Source organism: Scleropages formosus, chromosome 22 (assembly GCF_900964775.1).
Source record: "Scleropages formosus chromosome 22, fSclFor1.1, whole genome shotgun sequence".
Classification (NCBI taxonomy): Eukaryota; Metazoa; Chordata; class Actinopteri; order Osteoglossiformes; family Osteoglossidae; genus Scleropages; species Scleropages formosus.
Window position 1 is genome coordinate 17,685,614 of NC_041827.1, and position 23,303 is coordinate 17,708,916.

The 23,303-nt window shown below is 43.2% G+C and overlaps 2 protein-coding genes across 3 annotated transcripts in view; both read right to left on the reverse strand.

The window, feature by feature from the left end:
• Positions 1 to 13,134, reverse strand: part of vgll4b (vestigial-like family member 4b) — a 33,975-nt gene extending 20,841 nt beyond the window's left edge. Inside the window, exons 1-2 of the mRNA XM_018744647.2 lie at positions 12,947 to 13,134; positions 12,168 to 12,244 (exon numbers count right to left, since the gene is read on the reverse strand). Coding sequence (XP_018600163.1) covers positions 12,168 to 12,231 — 64 coding nt within the window. The 5' untranslated portion in view covers positions 12,232 to 12,244; positions 12,947 to 13,134. The remainder of the gene's footprint in view (positions 1 to 12,167; positions 12,245 to 12,946) is intronic.
• Positions 13,135 to 14,757: 1,623 nt separating this feature from the next.
• On the reverse strand, positions 14,758 to 22,745 carry tamm41 (TAM41 mitochondrial translocator assembly and maintenance homolog). Of its 2 annotated transcripts, XM_018744525.1 has the most exons (8): positions 22,383 to 22,745; positions 21,047 to 21,229; positions 20,865 to 20,957; positions 19,395 to 19,545; positions 18,627 to 18,772; positions 17,595 to 17,760; positions 16,482 to 16,544; positions 14,758 to 16,238 (listed from the first exon to the last, which is right to left on the reverse strand). In XM_018744525.1, the coding sequence occupies exons 1-8, from the start codon at positions 22,518 to 22,520 to the stop codon at positions 16,162 to 16,164; spliced, it is 1,017 nt and encodes a 338-aa protein (XP_018600041.1). In that variant the 5' UTR covers positions 22,521 to 22,745; the 3' UTR covers positions 14,758 to 16,161. The 2 variants fall into 2 exon arrangements, with proteins under 2 accessions (XP_018600041.1, XP_018600042.1); XM_018744526.1 differs by lacking the exon at positions 22,383 to 22,745 and having other exon boundaries at positions 16,033 to 16,238; positions 20,865 to 20,929; positions 21,047 to 21,113.
• Between the last annotated feature and the right edge of the window lie 558 nt (positions 22,746 to 23,303).

Here is a 23,303-nt window from a genome sequence, read left to right on the forward strand (position 1 = left end):
CCATTCAGAATAAACTGAAGAATGGGACGTATATGCATTACGGCTAATATCTGAACATATTATGGATAAACAGACGGCTGGGCGTGGGACCAAACAGGTGACTAAGGCCTTCTGGGCTGCATCTCAGTCCTCGGTTCAATGGGTTCCACCTCACTGAGGAGCTTGTTATGGCAGCTTTTAAAACTTGCCGCCACATCTGGGAAACAAGCTGCAAAGAGACAAAAATGTGTTCCTGGTGTTGATCCAGCAGCTCAAATTCTTACTCTAATTTTGTCAGTGGTCTCAATCAATTAACAAAAAGAACAGCAAGCTATGCTCCTCTAGGCTCTGAATCATGGGTATCAGGATAAGGCTCTAATCTCTCATACACAGTTCCCTACTGGAGATCTCTGAATTTACCTGAACAAGTTAGGACAAGCAGTTTGCATGTTCTCCCTGTGTCTGTGTGGGTTTCCATCAGGTGCTCCGGTTTCCTCCCACAGTCCAAAGACATGCTGTTCAAGTGGATTAGTGACCAATGAAACCCGCTCTCGGACACCGAGAGCGAGTTTCACTGCTGTATGGATGAGTAACTCATTGCAAGTAGTGTATCTAGTAGTGTAAGCCACCTTGGATGAATAAGATATCGGCTGATGCTACTACATAACGTTTACTGAAAGTCAAAGTCGCTTTGGAGAAAAGCATCTGCTAAATAAATAAATATAAACGTAAATGTAACAAAAATAAAGTAACACACAATTCACCAGCTATGATCTTTAAATATTTGCACTAGAACCTCAAAAGAAAACTAGAAATGTGAGAATTGCAACTCAGGAGTCAGATCTGCTCTGAAAACAGAACAGTAAGTGTTGGAGCTAATAATAAAAATTAATTCCCTTGAAGCCATTTGAAACAAGAAGGTCCATTGTTCGTAGCACGTGTGTACTGTGTTGAGCAACATCGTTAAGATGATTAATTATTATACAACAATTCTCTGAATTTCCACAGCCGGTGGGCATAGAGACGAGGCTTTATGTGCAGAATATGAGCTAAACTCCTCACATCTTGGAAACCCAATCCAAATTTGACTGACTAAAGCCCTTCACATTTACTGTGCTACACCAAGCGGGCATATCCGCTTCTTTGACAAAGCCACCCCAATGGTTCCAAGACTTTCACAACAAATGAGCAAAGCCAGAACAGTTGGGATTCTGTACCTTTATAAAACCGTGGAAAAATATTCTGAAGGGTTGCCTCTAACTGCGGCCTGATCAGAGGTCAACGCCCTGGGAAAGTGGTCAGTGCGCAGCTGTTAAAGGCACTTGCCTTTGCTGCAGGGATCAAGATCATGTACTGCTGCTTCAGCAAATTTCACGAGTCCCACAAAGCAAGTATATAAATGCACACGTGTGCCCCCTACAACCCCGATCAGACCTTAACACAGACACCTGTGAGTACCTCACGCCTTCCACACAGGTGACTAAATCATGTAAGGTACTGGCTTAATTCATAAGGGCATATGGACTTGAAACTATGCATTTCTGATAGAGATTTAGGCTTATTAAAGAAGCAGCTGACAATCTGATAGAGGGTGAAAAATAATGGAATTTTGACATGGTACGCAAACACCCCAGAACTGAACACTCAGGGATTCACTGTGCAGAAGGATCTGTTTCCCATAGTAAATGCAGAAAAAGCACAAAGTTTACTCCCATTCTAATAGTGGGGAAAAAGGTAGAGCACACAGGATTAAAAAAACCTTCCAGAAAAGCTGAGCACAAGGACTGACATGCATCCTGGTCTTTAGTGCCGGCTCTTGCTCTACTACTGTGTCTTCCGTTGGAAGCAATTGGCTTTGTCCCCAGAACCCGTTGGGCAGAGAGTCATGAAACATCGCAAAGACCGGCATCACATCATCAGAAAGTGTTCAAAAGCAGCTCTGCATTGCATCATCTTTAAAGAACCAGAATCCCAGCCAGATCTTTGGAAGACATGCTTCCGGAGAGATCTACACCTGAATGGCATGCTGTAGAAACACTACCCAGCTCTTGTAACTGGAGCCCGGAGAGCGATTTGGAAGGTTGTGTCATAAGAAAGCTGGAGATACAGCAGACACTGGCTTGCAGGGCTAAGAAAGTGCAGGGCGGCCTTTTTTCCATGGGTCAGCCATTGCTTTCATTGTCTTAGGGTAAGGAGATACTTCCTGAAGCACCCCAACATTTCAGTGAGAAGACCTGGAAGCCAGGGGCCACATCAGGGTAGAAAGAAGCTCATATAAAGTCTCACCAGGGTGGGTGTTCCAACTCCTTATGTGTCCTTGATACCAGTTAGTTGGCTTCTCAGGCCCCTCCCCCCCATAGCTTCCATATGCCTCATTTTCATGAGCCCACCCACTGCCCCCCCTCTTCAGGGGTCTGAAATTCTGAGCATTTAGCCACACAGCTCATAGAGTTTCCAAGATACAGCAGAACAGCTGTAACTCGCCCTTTCTGACCCCTCCTTCTCTCCAGACTCCTGGTATCTGCTCTGGGGCTCAGCCGTCACCATTTCAAATTCCCCCGCCCCCCAGCATACCCACAAAATCTGTTCTATAACACGTATGCTCGCATGAAACCTGAGATGCGGAGAGCATGTATGGGAGACCACATACTGCCAGCGTTTCTCCTAGACAACAGCAACAGAAGTTTGAATGGCACATTGTACATGCAAGAACTGTTGACTGGCAAGTGGGGTGAAGGGTGCGTCCGGTTGGGCAGCCCAGTTCGAATTTGTAACGAAACACCTGCTCTCTGCTGTTGAGCAAAGGGGAAGCACACATTTTTTTCCCCCCAAAACAGGCATTATTTGTATAGTTTCAAATCCCTTCCATTTCCTTATGGACACTATTACAGTTCAAGGCTTCTTGTATGACCATGGATGGCCCTCGGGTTTTCTGCAGCCTAAAGGGACACAATAGCCCTTCTTGGATATCTACAACGAGTAACTGCTGTCTCCAGAAAGCCATGAGCAGTGAAGATCTTTTAGAATGAAAACAGTTAATTAACTTGGCCATTCAATTCTGGTGAAGTAGAAGGGCGTTACCTCAACCACAGTGTCATCTTGGACAAAAAAGCAGGCCAAAAGCCAACAAACCCAGATGACCAACGTCCACTGGTCAACCAAACAGCTGGAGAACTTGAATCCAGGGTTCTGGTGATAATCTCTCCAGTCCCAAGGCTGGATAGAAATTCATCACAATATTTAATTAATTAAATATTTGGAAAGTTATTTGAATATACACTCAACACAGATGAAACAAGCTAAACTGCTACTGCGTAACAAGCCACAGGCCATCCTTTCAAACCACACTGCTTTTGAAAAAAATTATCCTTACAGCTTTACGTAAAACTCTTTAGATTTTTTTTCCTACGCACTTTGCCTCATCCTGAAAAAGAACACCAAAATGCAGGTGTACAAGTTGACCTACACTGGTGTGAGACACAATCACTGTCGTTATAATGCAAATCCATTGTTTGCATGATTCGAAGAGTAGTGTCATCATTTGCTGACAGCAATTGGCTGTAGCAGACTGTATGATCTGAAAAGGAACACTTTTTGCACACTGAAGTCCAGAAAAATGTGTCGCTTCTTAAACCATACTGTATTGTGATATACTCTCTGAACTTTTGATTAAATTGCTAGCACCCAATCGCTTTCACAAAATGCATCGCCGATATATAGTATTAAATTGTTTCCTCATCATTCAGGAACATTGCTGCCTCTAAGAGATGTGTTTTGACAGATTTCATCAATGTAAAACACCAAAAATAGCAGCCATGGATGAACAAGTGTAAAAACAGCAGTGTTAAACTACTCCATGCATACTTAATGGTACTCTAAGAACACAGAATAATATCTTACACGTACATTTACTGGTTTTCTTGCTTTTGTACAAACCTATGCCCATAAACTGGTATGGTCAACTAAATAAAAAGTTTATTTTTTATATATATGTGTATACACACACACACACACACACACACACACACACACACACACACACAGATTTGGTTTGAGTATTTCTGTAACTGCTCATCTGCTGGGATTTTCACACACAACAGTCTCTAGAGTTTAATCAGAATGGTGCAAAAAAAAAAAAAAAAAAAAAAATCCAGTGAGCAGAAGTTCTGCAGACAGAAATGGCTTGTTGATGAGAGAGGTCAAAGGAGAATGGCCAGACTGGTTTGAGCTGACAGATAGGCTATGGTAACTCAGATAACCACTCTTTACAACTGGGCTAAAACAGCAGAAGACCACATCAGGTTCCACTTCTGTCAGCCAAGAACAGAAAGCTGAGGCTGCAGTGGGAACAGGTTCACCAAAACTGGACAGCTGAAGACTGGAAAAACATAGCCTGGTCTGATGAATCTCAATTTCTGCCAAGGCACACAGATGGTAGGGTCAGAATCTGGCATCAACAACATGAATCCATGGACAAAACCTGCCTTGTGTCAGCAGTCCAGGCTGGTGGTGGTGGTGTAATGATGTGGGGAATGTTTTCTTAGCAAACTTTGGGCCTGTTAATACCAATCATTACTTGAATGCCACAGCCTGTCGGAGTATTGTTGCTGACCATGTGCATCTCTTTATGGCCACAATTTACCCAACTTCCAATGGCTACTTCCAGCATGACAACACACCATGCCACACAGCAAAATTCATCTCAAACTGGTTTCATGAACATGATGAGTTCAATGTTTTTCAGTGGTCTTCCCATTCACCAGATTTGAATCCAATAGAACACCTTTGGGATGTGGTAGAACAGGAGATTCACAGCATGAATTGCTTAAATGTGCATAAATGGACCAGAATATCAAAGGAATGTTTCCAACATCTTGTGGAATCCATGCCATGAAGAATTGAGGATGTTCTGAGAGCAAAGGGAAGTCCTGCCCAGCATTAGTATAGTGTTCCTAATAAAGGGCTCAGTGAGTGTATAATTTTTATTCTATTCATTTGGCTGAAACTTTTCTAGAAGGTGAATGTAATTTCTCATGATTTACTATTTATACAGCTGGGTAATTTTTACTGCATCAGTTCAAGGTATGTACTTTGCTCAAGGGCACTACAGCAGTAGCACAGATTCTAACCCATGTCCTTTTGAGTAGAAAACAGGTATGAACATTAACCTGCTGCTACCTACTGTGTCTTGTTTCTGATAATGCTGATATATCTGTTTACCTGATGTCTTCAGTTTTACAAGGCTGACAATTATGCTAATATTTGGGGGGGGGGGGGGGGGACTATATTGTGCAAGTATTTTTATGAGGACAAAGGTGCCAGGAAGGCAAAAAGATGAGCTTTGAATCAGTTAAGTGTAAGGCTGTACCTAGACCTCAGTACTTTCATTCTATGGCCATGGTTTCATACAATCAGCCTCATTACTGCTAAATGTGTTACTGCCCAAGGCTGTTACCAGCAGGCTCTGTTACCAAATGTAATAAACACAGCATTCTGTTTGTGGTCTCTTGACTTCATCACATGCTGCTAAAACTTTTATTCACACTCAAAGTCAATAGCAAAGTTAACCATCCAGAAAGAACAAAAAAATCCAGAAAAAATTTAACAGAGCAGCAAGGAACAGCTCATGGACATAAACTTGGCGGCTCCCCGACCCTCCTCTTTCATTCTCCTAAAAAGTAAGGACAAGAATTCTCCTCACAGTATAACTGCATGTCATGTTTATAGCAGAACAAGAATACACTGATGAGTCTTTTTATAAAATATTTGTACCTTTGGGTGTGTGAAGTTGCAACCCTGCAAAATGCTTCACACCCCTTGCAGAGACCTGAGAGAGTCATCTGTAAGAGTTCTTCTCAAGCATGTGATTTCATTAGTATGAGATCGCACACACACACACACACACACACCTACAACCACTCATTCCAAGTGGGGTCGCGGCAAACCAAAGCCTAACCCAGCAGCACAGGGCGCAAGGCTGGAGGGGGGAGGGGCACACCCAGGACGGGACGCCAGTCTGCCGTAGGGCACCCCAAGCAGGACTCGAACCCCAGACCCACCAGAGAGCAGGCCCCAGCCAAACCCACTGTAGTACGAGATCAACTCTGCTTATATACACTATCAATTGTGAAACTAGGTAAAGTGATTCAGAACTCCACCCATTCTCATTCTAAAGCAATTCAAAACACAACATACTGAATCCACATAATAAACTGGCTTCATTTGCATTAAAGCTTAAGCATATCAAATTAAATCCACTGAAATATAAGTGACAAAGTTAAATGTACAGGACCAATTTCTGAGATTGAAAAAGCCAAACAATTGAATTTACCTTGATACCTGGGTTTGTGGAAACTGCTGGGGGTGGAATATTGGCATGGATTTTTTTTTTTTTTTGCCACCTACTTCCCTATGACCGTTTAACGGTCAAGATCCTGATTCCCTGGAACCTGCTTAAACAATAAATGTCTTTTTTCTCAGAACAAAGGTTCCATTTTGCCATCAGATACACATTCAAATATCAGCACTCCCAATAAAGGATAACAAAAAGTGAATAAGAAGATCTACTTCATGAATACAGACATCAGTACGTGTCATTTCAACTAACACCTCACTGAAACCCTGCTGTTAGTATCATGCTTTGGGATGCTAGAAGCAGTGGCTCTATTGGATGTAGCTGCATCCTGAAAGGCTGCAAGATCCTCTACAATGACAACCTGTGTTGTTCACTCAGTCTCGGTGACTTGACATCTGTGCAATTCTGGAGAATGACAGGCATCCAACTCCCACATATTTTGATAATTGCCCTGACCTCATGGAAAGTCAAAACACCTCCACTGATAAGGAGAAAGTCTGTACTATGTCATTTCAGAAGCACTGCAGAAGGAGACAACTCTGATTGGAAGGGTCAATGATTAAAGATGGTCTTAATGGAGGTCCCATAAAATAAATTAAATTCTATACATATCCTGAAAGTAGCAAAATCATGCAATAAGCCAAAATGTCAAACTAAATATATAATACAGTAAAGTCCCATTTTTTGAGCAGTTGACAAGTCTTTCCCTTAACATGTATTACTTTAAAAACTACATTTGCACACCTTCTCGCCAGCTTCATTAGGGATCACGGTGTCCCAGTTACCCCTCACAAAACAAAAACAAGTACCCTGCCATGACATGTCAACTTGGGACTGGTCATTTTCAGGAAGAACACCGCACCAGCACCATTCTTCTGCATGCCAACTCTGACCCTTATCCTTCTGCACTGTCATGAAGTGCTCACATTAACCCCATAACCTCTGGCACTGCCTTACCCAGCATGTTTATTGTTGTACTGCAAATTCCACTAAAACTACATTTGATACTTGTATAGTTCATTAACAACAATGCAATGGACAGTGCCAAAAGCAACCCTCTTATGAGTCCATGAGTCCGTTCTCATTGCTAAATTTTTTTTTTTTTTAAACACGGAACTTGAGTCACTGATAAGCCATCACAATAAGAGGACACAGATGCGCGCGTGCGCACGCACACACACACAGCTTTGTACACAATGTTTTAACACAGACACACTGCAGATGAATGGAACCACAGAAAACAATAGCGGCCTTCTCACTGAATATCCTAGCACATTAATGAAGAGCTCACCACACATCCAACAAGGAAGACAAATCCATTGTGAAGACCCTCTTTTCTTTAGGCCTAGCCCGACAGCATCATGCTCACATGGATTAGCCTGTATTAAAAAAAACCTAAATAAGATGAACATTTAGTGAAGCTTTTTCTTTCTCCACAGACAAGTGCTGTATAATATCTGCAACGGTTTAGATATTGCACAGAAGTACAGATTTTACTGTAAAGCCATCTAAAAAAAAACAGTTGTGCCACATACTCTATCCTTCAGAACTGCTGAATCTCTCCCAGCATTCAAGGAGGGTCAAAATAAAAAGCCCTCCCCTTCAGACCCATTTCTCTTCTGAGCTCTTGACAGCTTCTTTAGTTAGCCCTTCACCATCTGTTACTTCGATGTAGGTATTTTCTATTCATTTGGCACTTCTATAGGCAGCTACTAGAATATGTGCCCTCTGAAAATGTTGGCATCAAACAAGCAATCTGAGCTTTAATAATCACATGTTCGTATCTAAGCCCTAGGATTCAAAATGTACTTTTGTTCACCCTGAGCTGTGTACATTTTGTTGGTGAGAAAAGTGTTTGCCAGATGCATAAATGTAAATCAAAGTCACTGATGTGTTTTACAGCATGGCAAACTAACTCATTTTACCCTCCCAGACACTGGCTGCTGTGTACTGCCATGCACCTTTAGAAATTTGTTTAGCAAATAACTTTCAAGCCAAGGATTTGCAAATGAAAGGAAACTGGCGTGGTGGAACCAAAGGCTGGATTCTGTGCGTTTGGTTAGGTTGGGGAGGGGAGGGTGCTCAGTCTTAAGCCATTCAAAGGCCACAGGTGCAAAATGACAACACACCGGCCTCTGACATTCTGCAGCTGCCTTCAAACAGCCAGACACCTGAGAGGATATCTTTAATAACTCGCAAGAACACTCCTGGACTCAGAGGCCTAAGAAAGGACTCCATGAGCAGGGAAGGGTGACAACACTAAAGGCTGCTGCTCAGAAACTTGACCCACCCTATGATGACAAAGGGCTTCAAGGTGATGCAAACTGACATCCATCTGGATGGGTGTGTACACCCTGGGTCTCTCATGCTGACAAGACGACCATACGGAAAACAAACAGTCCAGAGAACAGGGGTGGGTGAAGAGCTGTTTTGAATCAAAGGTCAACATCCTGTTTAGAAAACAGTGCCAGCAACAACAAATGACAACAGACACAAATACCTAAAACAATGACTGCATTTAAGTAATGGTCATCTACTAGGACATTATCTTTGTCGCTTGCTGTGAATTTGACTCAGATCTTAAATACAGAATATGCTCAATATTGTACAAACTGAATGATTTATATTTACACCTTTTGGCAGATGCCCTTCTCTAAAGCAACTTACAACTCAAAACAAAATTGCACTGCAAAACAGACAAGGAGTTTCAGATGGACACATGGTGATCATGACAGATGGTGTGATAGAAATCAACAGAACAGACAGGAGATTGAATGCTGAAAGGGATGCAGCAGTTTTGAGGGAGGAAGCCCACTCCACTATATCAGGGCCAGAACTGAGAACCTGAAAATTTTCAATTTCAGATCCCTTGTGTATCAAAAAACCGAGCAGCCAGAGGTGGAGGAGTGCAGGGCTAAGATTACACTTACAGTAAAGTCTCATAAATATCAGGGTTCTGATCCTCTACCCAACTAGTAGGTTGTAAGGTTCAATGCAATATACATGTTTAAAACTGGAATATATTTTTCCATAACACAAAGAGTTGTGGTTATAACCAAAAATGGACACATCTGGGCACAAATTAAATTTTGCCCTCACATTAGGCCATAGCTGTAATCTTAATTTTTCATTCCATGTTAGCACAAATTAATTTGATATCCTCCCCAAATTACCAATTTAACCACCCTAAAAGCCGTTTTGTCTGGATTTAAAGCAGATTTTTAGTTATAGATGTGGCCTGCGTGGTACAGGTTCGGACGTTCGTGCAAATGGCTCCCCAACAGAAGAACGTCCGAGTAACCACAGGAAAGCAACCTCTAAAAGTCCTCCATAGTCCCACACATACATTCGTTAGATTTAGTCCATTCTTTCCACAGTAGCTTCACTAAGCAAACCCTCAGACAACCCAAAGTCAAAGTGTTTAGTGAGGAAACAAACATCACACAGAGGGCTGTTAAAACTTCATAACTTTAGCATCTAGGTTTCTCCTACCAGCACACTGCTGTGGAAATGGGTAGGTCATACTGTGTTAGGACAAAGCAGCGCACACAGCCATAATGCAGTGACGTTGTCTGTGCGCCAATGAAAAACATTCCGTGGAGGATCCGACATTGTGCCTTGACACGGTACCCACAAACATGAAGGAAACAGCATCGTGGCGCAGCGAGGATCATTGTCTCACAGTGTGGTACAAAAGGACATGGGTTCATTCCCCGCTCAATCTATGCAGTGTCTGGATGTTCTCCCCATGTTTGTGTGGGTGTCTTCCGGGCACTCCGGTTTCCTCCCATAGTCCAAAGACATTCTTTCAATTAAATCGGTGACTAAGTTGCCCATACTGCATGCGTGCATGTGTGTGTGTTTCAGCAGTGTGCGATGAGTGACTGATTGTAAATAGTGTACCTAGGATTAAACGTCACCTCGGGTTCATGTTCATTGGAAGTCGCTGCTAAATGAAAAAACAAACGAAACACTAATCCATCTGTCCATCAAAATTGTCCGCCGTGACCTCCCACAGAACTGCCGATTCCCTTCCGGCATTCCAAACAAGGTTTCAAAGCATCTTTTTCAAACCCACTTCTCTCCTGATCTTGTAACCGTTCCATCAATTTGCATCGCACCATGTGTCACGATCGCCTCTGTATTCGCTGTCAGTTCTATCGTCGGCCATCGGAGCAACACGTGCCAGAAAAGTCAAAGTCTGTATCTAAAGTTCATTGTCTACTGTTGATGCATTTTTGTTTTCCTTGAGCAGTATGTCACTTTGGAGAATACCGTGTGCAAAATGGTTAAATACAAAATGACCTGCTGGACAAAATACTGAAACAACACTGTGACATATACTAAATAAACTGGTTGGGTGAAATTTATCTTCAGCGTACAACCTACGTATGCAACGTGAAGAATACAGAGTACTTCCGTGTTACTTTCAGAACAAACAGTGTGTGTATAAGTTGGACCGAGCTGAGGCATTTACCTCACTTGTCCCAACACAGCCTGCTTAATGAGAAGTAGGAATCCCTCACCGCACTATAAAGCACTTTGATTAATCGAGTACAAGCAGGAAACACCTAAGGCCATTATCCAGGGAACTGCTAATAAACACCTTCCTTCCTCACACCAACTTGGCTCACTAAAGACAAAGCAGAACAACCTCGAATAAGGCGGGTGCCTCACCACGTTACATTATAATTATTATTTCTGCTTTTGCCTGTGACTGCAGACCACAAGTTCTGCTCAGGCCACATTCTGCCGGTTTACATCCCCGCTGAGGCCAGATTTGAGCTTCCTTAATCTAGGAAGGAATTCTCCCAAAGCCCGTGAGGCCGCAATGCTCTGTGGAGGCCACGCGCAGGCAGGGGGGGAGTCACCATTGGGCGAGCGAGCAGCCCTCGAGGCTGAGGAGCGGGAACTGTGGCCGTTGCTCGAGCCGGCTGGCGCGGGCAGTGGGGCGCGAGCGGCGACCGTTAGACTTGCTGCGAATGAGGCGCTCGCGCCCGCGTTCCTCGGCGGAAGTGGCACGAGGGACAAGGAGACAAAAAAAATGAGGATCGTTAAAATTGCCGAGACCTAGAAAACAGTGAATTTTACAACAATATAAACACGTGGCGGAGTAAATACCTGAAAGTAAATACCTAAATCGCCACGACAGAATGCTAACGTTAACCATTATCCGCATAATCCGGATAGTTGCAGAAGCGCGAGGTTAATAAGTACACCTGGTGACGTCTTCAAACCAGGCAGCTGTGACAGGAGCAGCGCGAATACACACACGTACCACACCTTCCAAATTAGAACATTCGCCTACAATAATTGACAATAGTCACAGTGTCTTGTTTTCAGTTCGGCGCCCTTTGTTTAACAGCGCCTAACAGGTTCGGCGCGGTCTCCTCATTCCGATCTAGGCCGTGTGTTCGCACACGTGGCCCTCGCAGTGGCGCCAAAGTGTCCATGAAAGCGGTTTCCAGCAGAAAATCGCTGCGCTGAACGCAGAGCAGCACTTTGTTTGGGACGGGGCCGCTGACACGCGAGAAGCCAGGAGAGCGGCCGTTTGGGCGAAGGTGTGGTCGCAGTAAACATCTCCGAACATCACGGTGGGGCGAAGGAGGAAGTGCGCACGAGGAGCGCTGACACACACACACACACACACACACACACACACACACACACAACGTCGTGTTTACGGCAGCACCACACAGAGCGCTGCAGGCAGAAACGCGCTCCAACTGACATCAACGCGACACGACAGCGGGCGTACGTGTACTTTAAATTTTAACAAATACACGCAAAGACACATACATAGCGAACGCGGGAAAATGATTCTGAAACTTACGTTTCTCATCGTCGGCGTGAACTAAAGATGCTGCTCTTGACAAAACATCCAGAGGGGTTTCCATTCTGGCCAAAATCCTAATAATTACATGAAATAAATAAATAGAAGAAGAAGAAAAAAAAAAAAAGTCCGTCAGTCAGACACGAGGCATGGCGGGAATAAGACCAGGATCAAATAGAGTAATTAAACGCGGAAGAACAGTAAGACACAGAGGTTTAGTGCTGAACACCGTTTGTGGAGCTGGACAGCACTTTGTCCGCTTCCCTTCCTACCCTCGGCATTCCTCAAATACCAGCGATGCTTCCCTCGCTGAGTGAGAGCCCAAAACACGCGTCCGGCCTCCACCACAACATGGTAAAACACTCACTGATGAACACAAAATCCGAGTTACTAACTAAACTTGTCACTGCGGCACAGAAGCGCTCCGCCTTTTAATTCCACGTTTTAAAACAAGTTATTATAATTATTATTATAAAGAAAAGGCACCAGCGCTTCGTGCAGGATAAATTAAGATAGCTAGAAATACAACACACAGTCAGTTGCACTGATTCGCGGTTAAATAACTGCTTTATTACCCTGAAACCGCACAAACACGGGTTCCCGGAATCTTATCTTGCAGGAGAAAAGCGTGCAGAGGAAGTGGGAAACTATTTTGTAGCTCGCAATCTGACAGATTGTCCACGTTTTCCCCGATCACCTTGCACTGCCGTGTTTTAATTTAAAACGGCCGCGCACACGCTGCTGTCCCACCGCGGACACTCCACCCGGGGCTTCCTCACCAGCTACGTCCTGCCTCGAAGCGCCACTTTGAAGTCCTTCTCCTGTTTCTGAAGTGCAGAAGAATTCCGAAGCGTTTCCAAATTCCGAGGCAAGCCAAGGCTGCTGGCGGTATCCCAGGGTGGAAACAGCAGCCGAGAAGCGTGCTGCGAGCCGGGGAAATGGAGAGGAACCGCGGAGAAAGTGTGGAGGAGCTGGCCGGAATGTCAGGAATGATGGAATTCTCCTCCTAGCAGGTGGTGAACCCGGAGCGTTCCCATTGGCTGTGGGTCGCGGAATGAGCTCAGTATAAATTATGCTAATGAGCGCGTTTCGTCACATCCTCGGCAGACAACGAGGAAGTGGAGAGTGTGGGACTCCATGGTGTCTGGACAGTGTCATGTGGGGGGCAGTGTTTACGTCTGTGTTCTGCTCAGCTCGGTCCCGAAGATGTTCCTCACTCACTATTTTTTAGCGTAGTAAACTGTTCTCAATGCCGCTATTTTGACTTCTTATACGGGTTTAACTTGTCTGCATAATGTTTGTTAAATGCCTGAGCTTGTGCAAACCTACTTGGACAATAAGACGTGCTATCTATTACGTGATGTTCCTTGTCATCACATTGTATAAAAGGCTACTATTTATTGAGATCTACCTGTGTAGGTATGACTGTTCTTTTGATCATTTGATGGTTTCCTGGTCACTATTGCACTTTGAACCACTGAACAATCTGAGTGAAAATAGGCACCTAAAGCACCACGTTAAATCGATCAATTAACACATGTACAATCAATATAAACTTTCACCTGCATTATTAGCTATGAAAAATTCATATAATGAAAAAAAAGACTATTAAATGTTCTTTCAGCTGACATCTGTTCCCAAGACAGCCTATGACGTGTCTATTTATACAGCAGGGTAATTTTTATTGTTCAGTTCCAGGTAAGTACCTTGCTCAAGAGAGAAAGAGTGCGATTTGAACAAAGGACCTTTATATTGTGAAATCAGCAGCACTGACCACTTTGCTACCTGCTCAGTGAAGACTGATCCCATGGCTGGACCATTATTCCCTTCAAGGGCTCCTGGATCATGTTGTAAAAAAAAAAAAATTGAACTTTGTGTTGATTTAAAGATTCTTCTTTAAAGTTTCTGGCCAAAATTTTATTTCTAAATTCAAAAGCTAAGTCACATCACTTTCTTCTGGAAAAATAAATGTATAAGTTGAAGCTCCGGGACACAATGAAAACCCTGCAGCCCTCATACAGTGTAATTACTCAGCTCTGGTCCAGCCAGTGGTATGAATACATCTCACACTGCAGTAGCGCCATTTCCAGTACAGGCCTAAATGAGCACATGTACTAAATGTTGTCAGTTTCCACTGTATATTTTGAAGCCACAATAAGCCCTTTTCAAAGCCTAGCTTCTGGGATGAACCACGAGTTCACCCAATGGCTGCGGTGTCTATGTAATGCTTATGCTGGAAATAGTAGTAGTTACGCCAGAAAAACAAGTAGTCATCTGAGCAGCAAAGTAAGTGAACGCAGAGCAACACAATCAACAAACCAGGACAATATCAGAGACCCTGTTGTTAGGTCTTAATCCATGTTGTAGAAATTAGCCTCATGTTGGCTTTTTTTCCCAGTTAGGATAGAAAAACACAAACACATATAAATGATCAAGTCAAAACCAGCACTGCGAATCTTTTATAACTTTGATGAAATCCAGACTTTTTTTTTTTAAAAAAACACCAAGCATTAGCAGTCATTTACTGCAAGCCTTAATGTTACCCAGTCAATATACTATTTCAGTGCAACACATTTGGAAGTTATGTGTGTATATGAAGAGCTGCTCTTGGTACTTTTTCCATCACAGCTTTAGAAATGGCCTTTTCATCTACCCCTGGCACTTAGGGATTCAAGTACCGCTTATTAAAAACACAAAAGTTGCATTGTTTTTGTCTCAAAGAAATGTATAAATATTAGGTGGCAGTAATGTAAACATGCAGTGAAAAAGCCGAGAAATGGAATCTGAAACTAAAAGGCTGCAAAAGAAAGCAATACAGTAGCCGTAGGGAACGCAGCACAACAGACGTGTCCCAGCTGAGTTGTGGGTGTTAGCTGCAGTTGCCTCTGGAGTTACCTTAAAACACACAATATACCATTTTGCCACATAAACCTGAAATTTTAACTTCAGACCAGTCATTTTATTAAGAGTGCAAATGCAGGACCGAACGGGCCATTTCACAGAGAAAGAAGCTCTGTTCCAGCACCAAATCACTGCTTTCACCGATAACCACAGCCAAAATGCAATTTCCTCCTGAAGATAATTATGACCCAGCAAAGGCCTTGTTTTTTCAGCCCACAAATTATGCTATAGAAGAAACATCTGGAACGTTCCAGGAAGGTACCTTGAGTGTTAATTTCGGTACTGAACTGTCATTTAGGTTTTTCGGTTCCTTTTCCCTTTTGGCCCCAATCTAAGGTAACCAGTAGACATGCTACTGGTCCAAGCCACTGCACTGCTCTGCCTGGACCGGCCATCCGATTTGAACCTCCTTAAAACAAAGAGTGCAGACTTCAGCCTCAAGTGGTCAGATTTTGGACAAAGTATTAACAGCATGCATTTTCAGTGTAATGGAAATATAAATAAAATGAAAAAAGATGCAGTTCAGTTAAACAGAGCAGGCCTAATCAAATTCACCTGGTTCTGATTAAGTTCTTATGGGTCTGGAGAATACAAAAAGACCATGGATACATGTCCAGTTACAATGAAAAGGTAAATATTTAGACAATTAACTGATTTAGTTTCATCCTGTTTACAAGCACCAGAAGATAATTATATTATACAGTACATACTTCAAATCCAAACATTTAAATCCACAAACATTACATTCTTATACTTTTTTTCCACCCTCATTCTGCAAAACTCAAATGTACTTCATGAAAATTGAAATTCGCAGAAAACACCCATTACAGGAAGAAATTCATTTTTATGCTCATCTTCCCAACTGGAGCTCTGAGGCAGGATTTTAGGACCCTGTTTTAGTCAGAAAAAGGGAGTAATGTTCATAACACAGCTGGCCTTTAGGCAGTGGGAGACGAAGGGTGCTTGAAACTTGTCTGACACCTTCGCAAAGATGAGTCGTGTTTCCATAGGAACAGAACAGGCGAGTGTGGAAGACAGGCGAGTTTAACAGCAGATTCAAAGAGTAGAGGAACGTTCAGGGAGGGCGGCGATATCATGAGGGCTGCTTTCTCCAGCCTCTCCACATTTTGTGCATCTTTTTGGCACTGTATGATACTGTTTTTAGCAGTCCTTAGAGGGAAACAAAACATGGCAAACTTTCACTCCTCTGGGCTTTAAAAATTCACTCTTCCTCCCAAAAGAGAATATTTGAAATTGCACTTTAAAAAGCATCTTTTATGAAAACAAATTTAAAATAAGGTTTTTTTGAGTCTTCATATACTGTGTTTTGTACACCAATATAAACATCTATATTATGCAAACAACACACACAGGCACTTGCTGGGAGGTTTCCAGCTCTGTGTATTTCCTTACCTGCAGTAGCAATGCCTTTTATACTCTGTGTAATGCTGGATGATTTCACGATAGAGGATATTCCTTCAAGAGAAACAAACACATTTAGAAAGCTGGAGCTTATGGCAACTCTGACATTTTCTGACATGTGGAGATGGAGTATATATTTTGGTAAGAATAAGCCATGTTGCAGTACATTTACTTCAGCTAAAGTACAACCAAGTCTCACACAAAGACAAAGTCTTCAGCAGGTGAGAGTATTTCCACAGAAGCCATTGTTTAAGTGTTTTCCTAACTCCACAATTCGACTATTTCCACAACATATTATGGGTGTGGTTACTGGTAGAACAGGATTTGGACTGTTTCATGCCTGGCAGGTTAAGCAAGTACAGGTAGCTCTAGTGAAGAGCTGTCAACAAAACATATGGGTATACACCTGGAGGAAAACAGAAAATTATATAGAGTAAGACAGTTGAGAAAAGAAAGCAGAACGGTGAAGACGCCTTCCAAGAGATTGACAGTAACTATTTGAAGAACTGCACATTTATTTTCCAGCTGGTGCTCTTATCCAGTGAACAAGACATGGGCAACCTTGTTCAATGGGATGTGCATCAAAAACATTAAATCAGGACCAGAATGACGAAAGTGATGAATGTTGGATGAAGCAGCTCAAGTCGAGTACGGCAAGGTTCCTTCGGGAACTCGAAGCTGCAAACTTTTGGTCACAAGTCCAGGTTTTTAAATCACTCTGTCAGGAAGATGTAAACTAGACTGTGGCTGACAGCAGATCCCAGCAGGGCCTTTGACATTGTCACAAAACTTCCGTTTCAGACCCACTTCTCTCCTAATCATGACTGTGCATCACACCATATGTTATGATCACTTCTGCATTCCCTATCTGACTCAGTTCCAAAGAGAGTTACATGTGTAATGTACTCCAGCAGTGACAGTGGTATCAGACTAACAAACTGTGCTTCAGTAATCATGTATCTGCATCTAGAGCATTTTGTCTGTTGCACTTTGAGTTAGAGAAAAGTATCTGATAAATGAATAAATATTTCCCTCAATATGGTGTTCGACCTGAACTGATGATGATAAAATAACAGCATGCAGGTGTGCAGAGCGACAGCTCACCTTGCTGCACCACCAGGCCGCAGTCAGGATCCTGGGCTACCTGCAGTAGGATCTCTTCCACGTCACGGTTCTTCCCCGGAGGGTCCATTAGGCGGGTAATTTGCTGCTGGAGGGTGCGGGGCAAGGCCATCAGCTGGGTGAACTGACCTTCGGGGCTTTTGTCTACCTGGAGGAGAAAAAGGAAAACTGGGTTCCACAAATCTACCATCATCATTTTCTTTCCTGAAGGCACAGGGTGTGTGAAGGAATGAAAATACAAAAACTGGAACAGTGGCTGTAATCATAACAAAACACTGCAGTTCCGGACTTCACGAGTCATACATAGAATTTTTTTAAAAAAAGCAAAAGCATAAAAAGAAACATTAACACATTAATATGATGAAAAATCAGGAAAGGCCAATGGAAAACTGCAACTCCTGAGAGCACAAGGAGAGAATTTCAACTGTATTCTTAAAATTATGTTTTGGAAGCAGGTGGACCAACACAAAGGACGAAAACAATTATGTGGTAAAGGCAAAGCTTCTAGTGTGAAGCCAGGAGACTCCAACCATCATGAGAAGGTTTGGTATCACTGCTTTTAACCCTGTCCCTTTTAAAATTTTAACCTCTGCTGCGAGGGCTATCGCCAATATAATCATCAGCAGCAAAGCCATTAACACTATTAGTTCATAGCACACAATTCTATCCAAGACTTTCTATTTCTATGTTTAAGGGGCTAAACAGAGGGGTGTTTAAACACCATGCCTCTTCTGGGGTATTTAGCAAAAAACCCAGTGATAGCGAATGTGTACCTGTGCATTCAATAGCTTGACAAAAAAAAACCTCAGTTGGCTAATTCAGCAGGCAGTGATGGGAGGCTCAGCCAGTGAGCTATCTGGGTAATGCAGAGTGACTGTTGTCTAGCACTCCTGCCATCCAGTCTATCCCCACCCGAAGTCACACACAGACACCTTTGCCATCTCACCATCTGCCACAGTGCTCTTTCAAGGGGAACCACGTCACCACAAGCAGGTGCCAGGTTCGGGATCATACCTCCAGCTTGCCCTGCTGTGGCTTGTACACCACCTGCCCGCATTCCTGCAGGATGTTGCTGTAGAGCAGTCGGAAATGCTGCATGTTGTCCTTCACAATGTTCAGTACCTTGGACCTGTCCTCACCGATGAGCATCCTGAAATCCCCTAGAGCAAAAAAAAAAAAAAAAAAAAAAAAAAAGGAGCCAAGTCAATGCCACATCAGTTTGACACCCACTGAATAATCACTTAAAATCAGGCATTAAGAATAACCAGCATCATAACAATGTTGCATTACAGCCCAGGTTCACCCACAGTGTGTGAGTGACAGAGAGTGTGTGTTCTACTGATGTATGGATGAGTGACCCATTATAAGTAGTGTAACTAGCAGTGTAAGTCACCTTGATGAATAAGGTGTGTGGGCTGATAACACTACGTAGAGTTCACTGGAAATTGCTTTGGAGAAAAGCGTCTGCTAAATAAATAAATGTAAATGTTCTCATGACAGGATAAATTACAGGGTTTACTTTGTTTCCAAAGGAAGAGAGAGAATTTACTTCTACAAACTATGCTAATGAGAAAAAAATATTCATTTCTCTTTACATTTGCATGATGTACATTTATGCATGACCTCATGCCGTCATCCAGAAAGCACAAGATTGATGTGGCTACAATTAAAATGTCACATTGCACCAGTGTGGCACTTTTTATTACTGAGAGCCTATTCAGTAGCGCTCTGCATCCCATAGTTTCACACACAATGAAAGAGAAGGGAAGGGTGGGACGTTACCTGAATAGGAGAGGCTTGCAATCTGGACAAAGAGGTCCTCCTCGGAGCAGCTCTCAGGCAGCATGAGGAAGGAGGCCGTGACGGCACTTTTGAGGTTGGCTGCAAGGGCGCACCTCAGCTTCCCGCTTTCATTCTGCATCAGGATTCTGACCTACAGGATCACACAAACAACTTTTCAGGGTTTTATTGGAAGCCTGTCATGTGCTGCATTAATCACTGGGTAGGGTATAATATCGCATGCTGAGCTTGTATTAAGGATAGAAAGTCTTGTAATGTCAGCCCAGTGTTTTTCTCTATCGTAACGCGCAGCAGCCAAGGGTCAAAGTAAGTGAACTTTGCATTTGCAAAGAAATTCCAGTGTGTGCGTGCATGTTTCTCCAAAGAGTCTGGAAATCCAACTAAGCTGTGAAATTTTGGCCTATAAAAAAAAGGGTTTAATTATGGCAATGAAATCAAAACCTGGAGGATTTAATGAATCAAATGTAATGAACACGGAAAAACTTTTGTTCAAACCTGAACCTTTGTGACCTGTAATCAAACACTGCCACCACTAGGGCACTAACGGTAACTGTGTCAGCTAACAAAAAGGGACAGTCACTTTCAGGTATGTTACACGTTTAACCTTACATTTCATTCCTGTCATGCTTTTCTACAAGGAGACTAACCACATCATGCTACTTACACTGATTTATCCATTCATACAGCTTGGTCATTTTCACTATCAATTCAGGTTAAGTATCATGATCAAGGGTACTACAGCAGGAGGTGGGATCCGAACCTGGCTCTTTCAACTCCAAAGCAGTATTTCCAACCACTATGCCACCTGCTGCCCCCTTTCAACGGTTTAAATACTAATTTATTCCTGAAACCCATCTGTAAGGCGGGGGTACGGAAAGATGCAATTCCCATTATTTCTTTCAAGAAACACGACTGACAAGTCCACTTAAAATAACCAAAATCATAAACAATAACATTATTGCAAACCAATTATTCTTATATTATTCTATTATAAAATATGTTCTCATTTCAAGATGTGAATTTTGTCAAGTTCCGGAACATTCTATCTGTGCACTTTGATGTGAATGAAATGCTGTGTTGAGGACATTCTGCCAACAAGTTTTACGACAATTTTCATAGTTACACAGAAATGGCAGCAAGAGACATTTTTTTACCACCTTGTCAGCCGTTTGAGGAATGCATGTATGTAGCAGACCTAATTTAAAGGCAAACATTAAGGCGCAAGCTGCGTGTACAGTAAGTAGGAACACGGTTTCCACAGCACTGTGCACAGTGTAGTGAAATTACTGTTACAGCTGTGTCTCTGGAGTCCTTACAACCAGGGTGAAGTACAGGTAAGTGAATATCCGTGTAACAGGAGTCCAAGTAACGGCAAAGGCGCACACAGGCTTTGAAGGCATCCACAACCGAAGAAATGCATTCATGCGAGTCATGTCTCGCTCAGTCGCTCACCGGTTTGTGCAGTCTGCCCGCAACGTACATGGTCTTCCAGTGGAGCAGGTCATCGATCAGGGCATCTGTACTGATGACACCATACTTTATTATCTGCGATGCGACAGAACAGCGTCAAGAACTGCAACAAATGTACTGAAGAAGTTGCCGGCGTTTCCGCGTCACGAGACAGGACCCCTCACCCTTCCGTCGGCAGGCACAAGGGTGTTGTAGTACACCCCGGCGCCGTGGTCGTTCTGAATACTGCTGATTTTGTTGGGCCCCAAGAACTTCAGGATGGAGTAATGCCTCCGGTTCTGCATCAGGTTCATCGTGTGCCAGGTGACCGGATCGTCCACAGCAAACACAAAGTCCACCATATTTTTCTGAGGATGAAAAGGAAGGACAGAACATTCATGTTTATTCAGTCTCCCGCTGTCACACAGGGCCCAAGGCGAATGTACAAACACCACACGGACTGAAGTGCATTTTACTTATTCAGTTATTACGACACAGTTTTAACATTAACTCTGTATGTCACAATATAACGGCAACCGAGTAGGGCAGACAGGCTGGTCAATCAAAGGTTGTTGGGTTTACCTACCCCCACTACTATACTAGTGTCTGTGATCAAAGTCCCTCTGGATAAAGGCATCAGTTTAGCAACATTATAACAATAATCATACTACTGCAGAATGGGACCAGTGGCAGTAGAGATACTGAACAGTTAAGGACATAAACCAATAACCTGAAGATAAGTGGTTCAAGTGAAGCTATATCCTATTGCTCTTCTATACTCAGTCAAAGGTGAATTTGCATAAAATAATTATGTAAATTACCATGCTGTAAAACTGGGTTAAATAATGTTGAGTCACTTTGTGGAGACAGTTCACCCAAACAACACAGTAATAATGTAATAAACACACTGGTGCAAGAACAGTTAAACAATGCGTGTGCATGCACACACAGTCTACAAACGCTTGTCCCGAGCAGGGTTGCGGTGAACTGGAGCCTAACCCGGCACCACACAGGCTTCAAGGGGAGGGGACACACCCAGGACGGGACGCCAGTCCATCGTAAGGTACCCCAAGCAGGACTCGAACCCCGGACCTACCGGAGAGCAGGACCCGGTCCAACCCACTGCACCACCGCACCTCCCTTAGTTAAACAATGGTCACTGGTTATCGATTATGGGAGAGTAATGTCACCATCTTAGCACAATGAAAAATGACAGCAGCAGTACAGAATTTGGGGAACACTTAACCTGAAGGTTGTCGGTTCTGATCCTGCTCCCCGTCACTAACATATCATAGTAAGGGCAAAGTGCAGTAAATTCCACACACATTGCTGATGCTTTTTTCCGCAGATATTGAAGTGTCTGAAGGAGTATGCATAGTATGGTCATGTCTCCTCGCAGTGTCCTTGACCAGGCTAGGCTAGTGTCCTACCAACCAGGGTTCTTAAGTCGGTATAAGTCCAGTATATGCGCTGCTCTGTAAAAGTGCGAGGGTGTGTGTGTGTGTGTATGTCTCGACTTACCCCCATCTGAGCCGGGCTCGTCCCCGACTGCCTGAACACCCCGGAGCCGTAGGCGAAGGCCAGGCTCATGTCCTGGGGAAACTGCGCCAGGATCCTGCGGTAAAACACGCTCGTGCTCTGGAGGGCCGGGAGCGACATGGTTCCGTGTGAAAACACACCTTGACCCTCCTGTAATTTCGTTTCATTTAAAAAGACCGGCGGCCGCCCTCTTATTTACACACACTTATCCCAAAAATCATTTAAGTGCAACACCTGACTGCTCGTCGACTCTATACTTTAAATTCTGTAATAAATAAATAACAACATAAACGAACGTATCAACACATACGCCTTCCACGCGAAGCCTTAATATCAGGCGGCAGAGTAACGGAATAAACCGGAAGTTTCCTTTTTACCCCTTTCACGGAAGGGCGGCTGCGAGCGGAGCTGTTTTTACACAGCGCCATCAGGCGGCGGGAGGCTGTTACTGCGCAGGCGGATTACTGTTATAATAAACGAGTTTATTCATAAATTCGGACAGCGGTAAGAGCACCTGCACCCTGTAGCTATACTAATCTGAGGGTGAACTGCATTAGTGCAAAGCTATTTTTTATTACGCCGACACTGCTCATCACATGCCTGTATTATTACTCACACTAAGGAGCCAGTGAAATAATTTTGCCAAAAGAAAAAAATAATTTAATACACGATGCACAAGTGTTTGTCATAATATCAGCATTTTCAGAATGCGCCATAGCATAAAAATGTGTGTTCTTTAAATGAGTCTGGAGATATGTGTGAAAGGAATCCTCTTCGTGTCCTATTTTCTTTCCCCGGGTTTCATTTCCAGTCTGAGAATTTGCCTCCAGGGAAGTCACAGTTATAGCCCTGCAGACTAATAGTTGTTGTCGGAGTACAGGGACATAAAGCTCCCCGCATGCT

Coding starts and splice junctions, on each gene's coding strand:
- tamm41 (XM_018744525.1), bottom strand. CDS start 22,520: ATGTCGCTCCCGGCCCTCCAGAGCACGAGCGTGTTTTACCGCAGGATC. Junction 20,958..21,046: donor TTGTGCCTGCCGACGGAAGG/GTGAGGGGTCCT, acceptor GTCGCATCGCAG/ATAATAAAGTATGGTGTCAT. Junction 16,545..17,594: donor CGGCCTGGTGGTGCAGCAAG/GTGAGCTGTCGC, acceptor TTTCTCTTGAAG/GAATATCCTCTATCGTGAAA.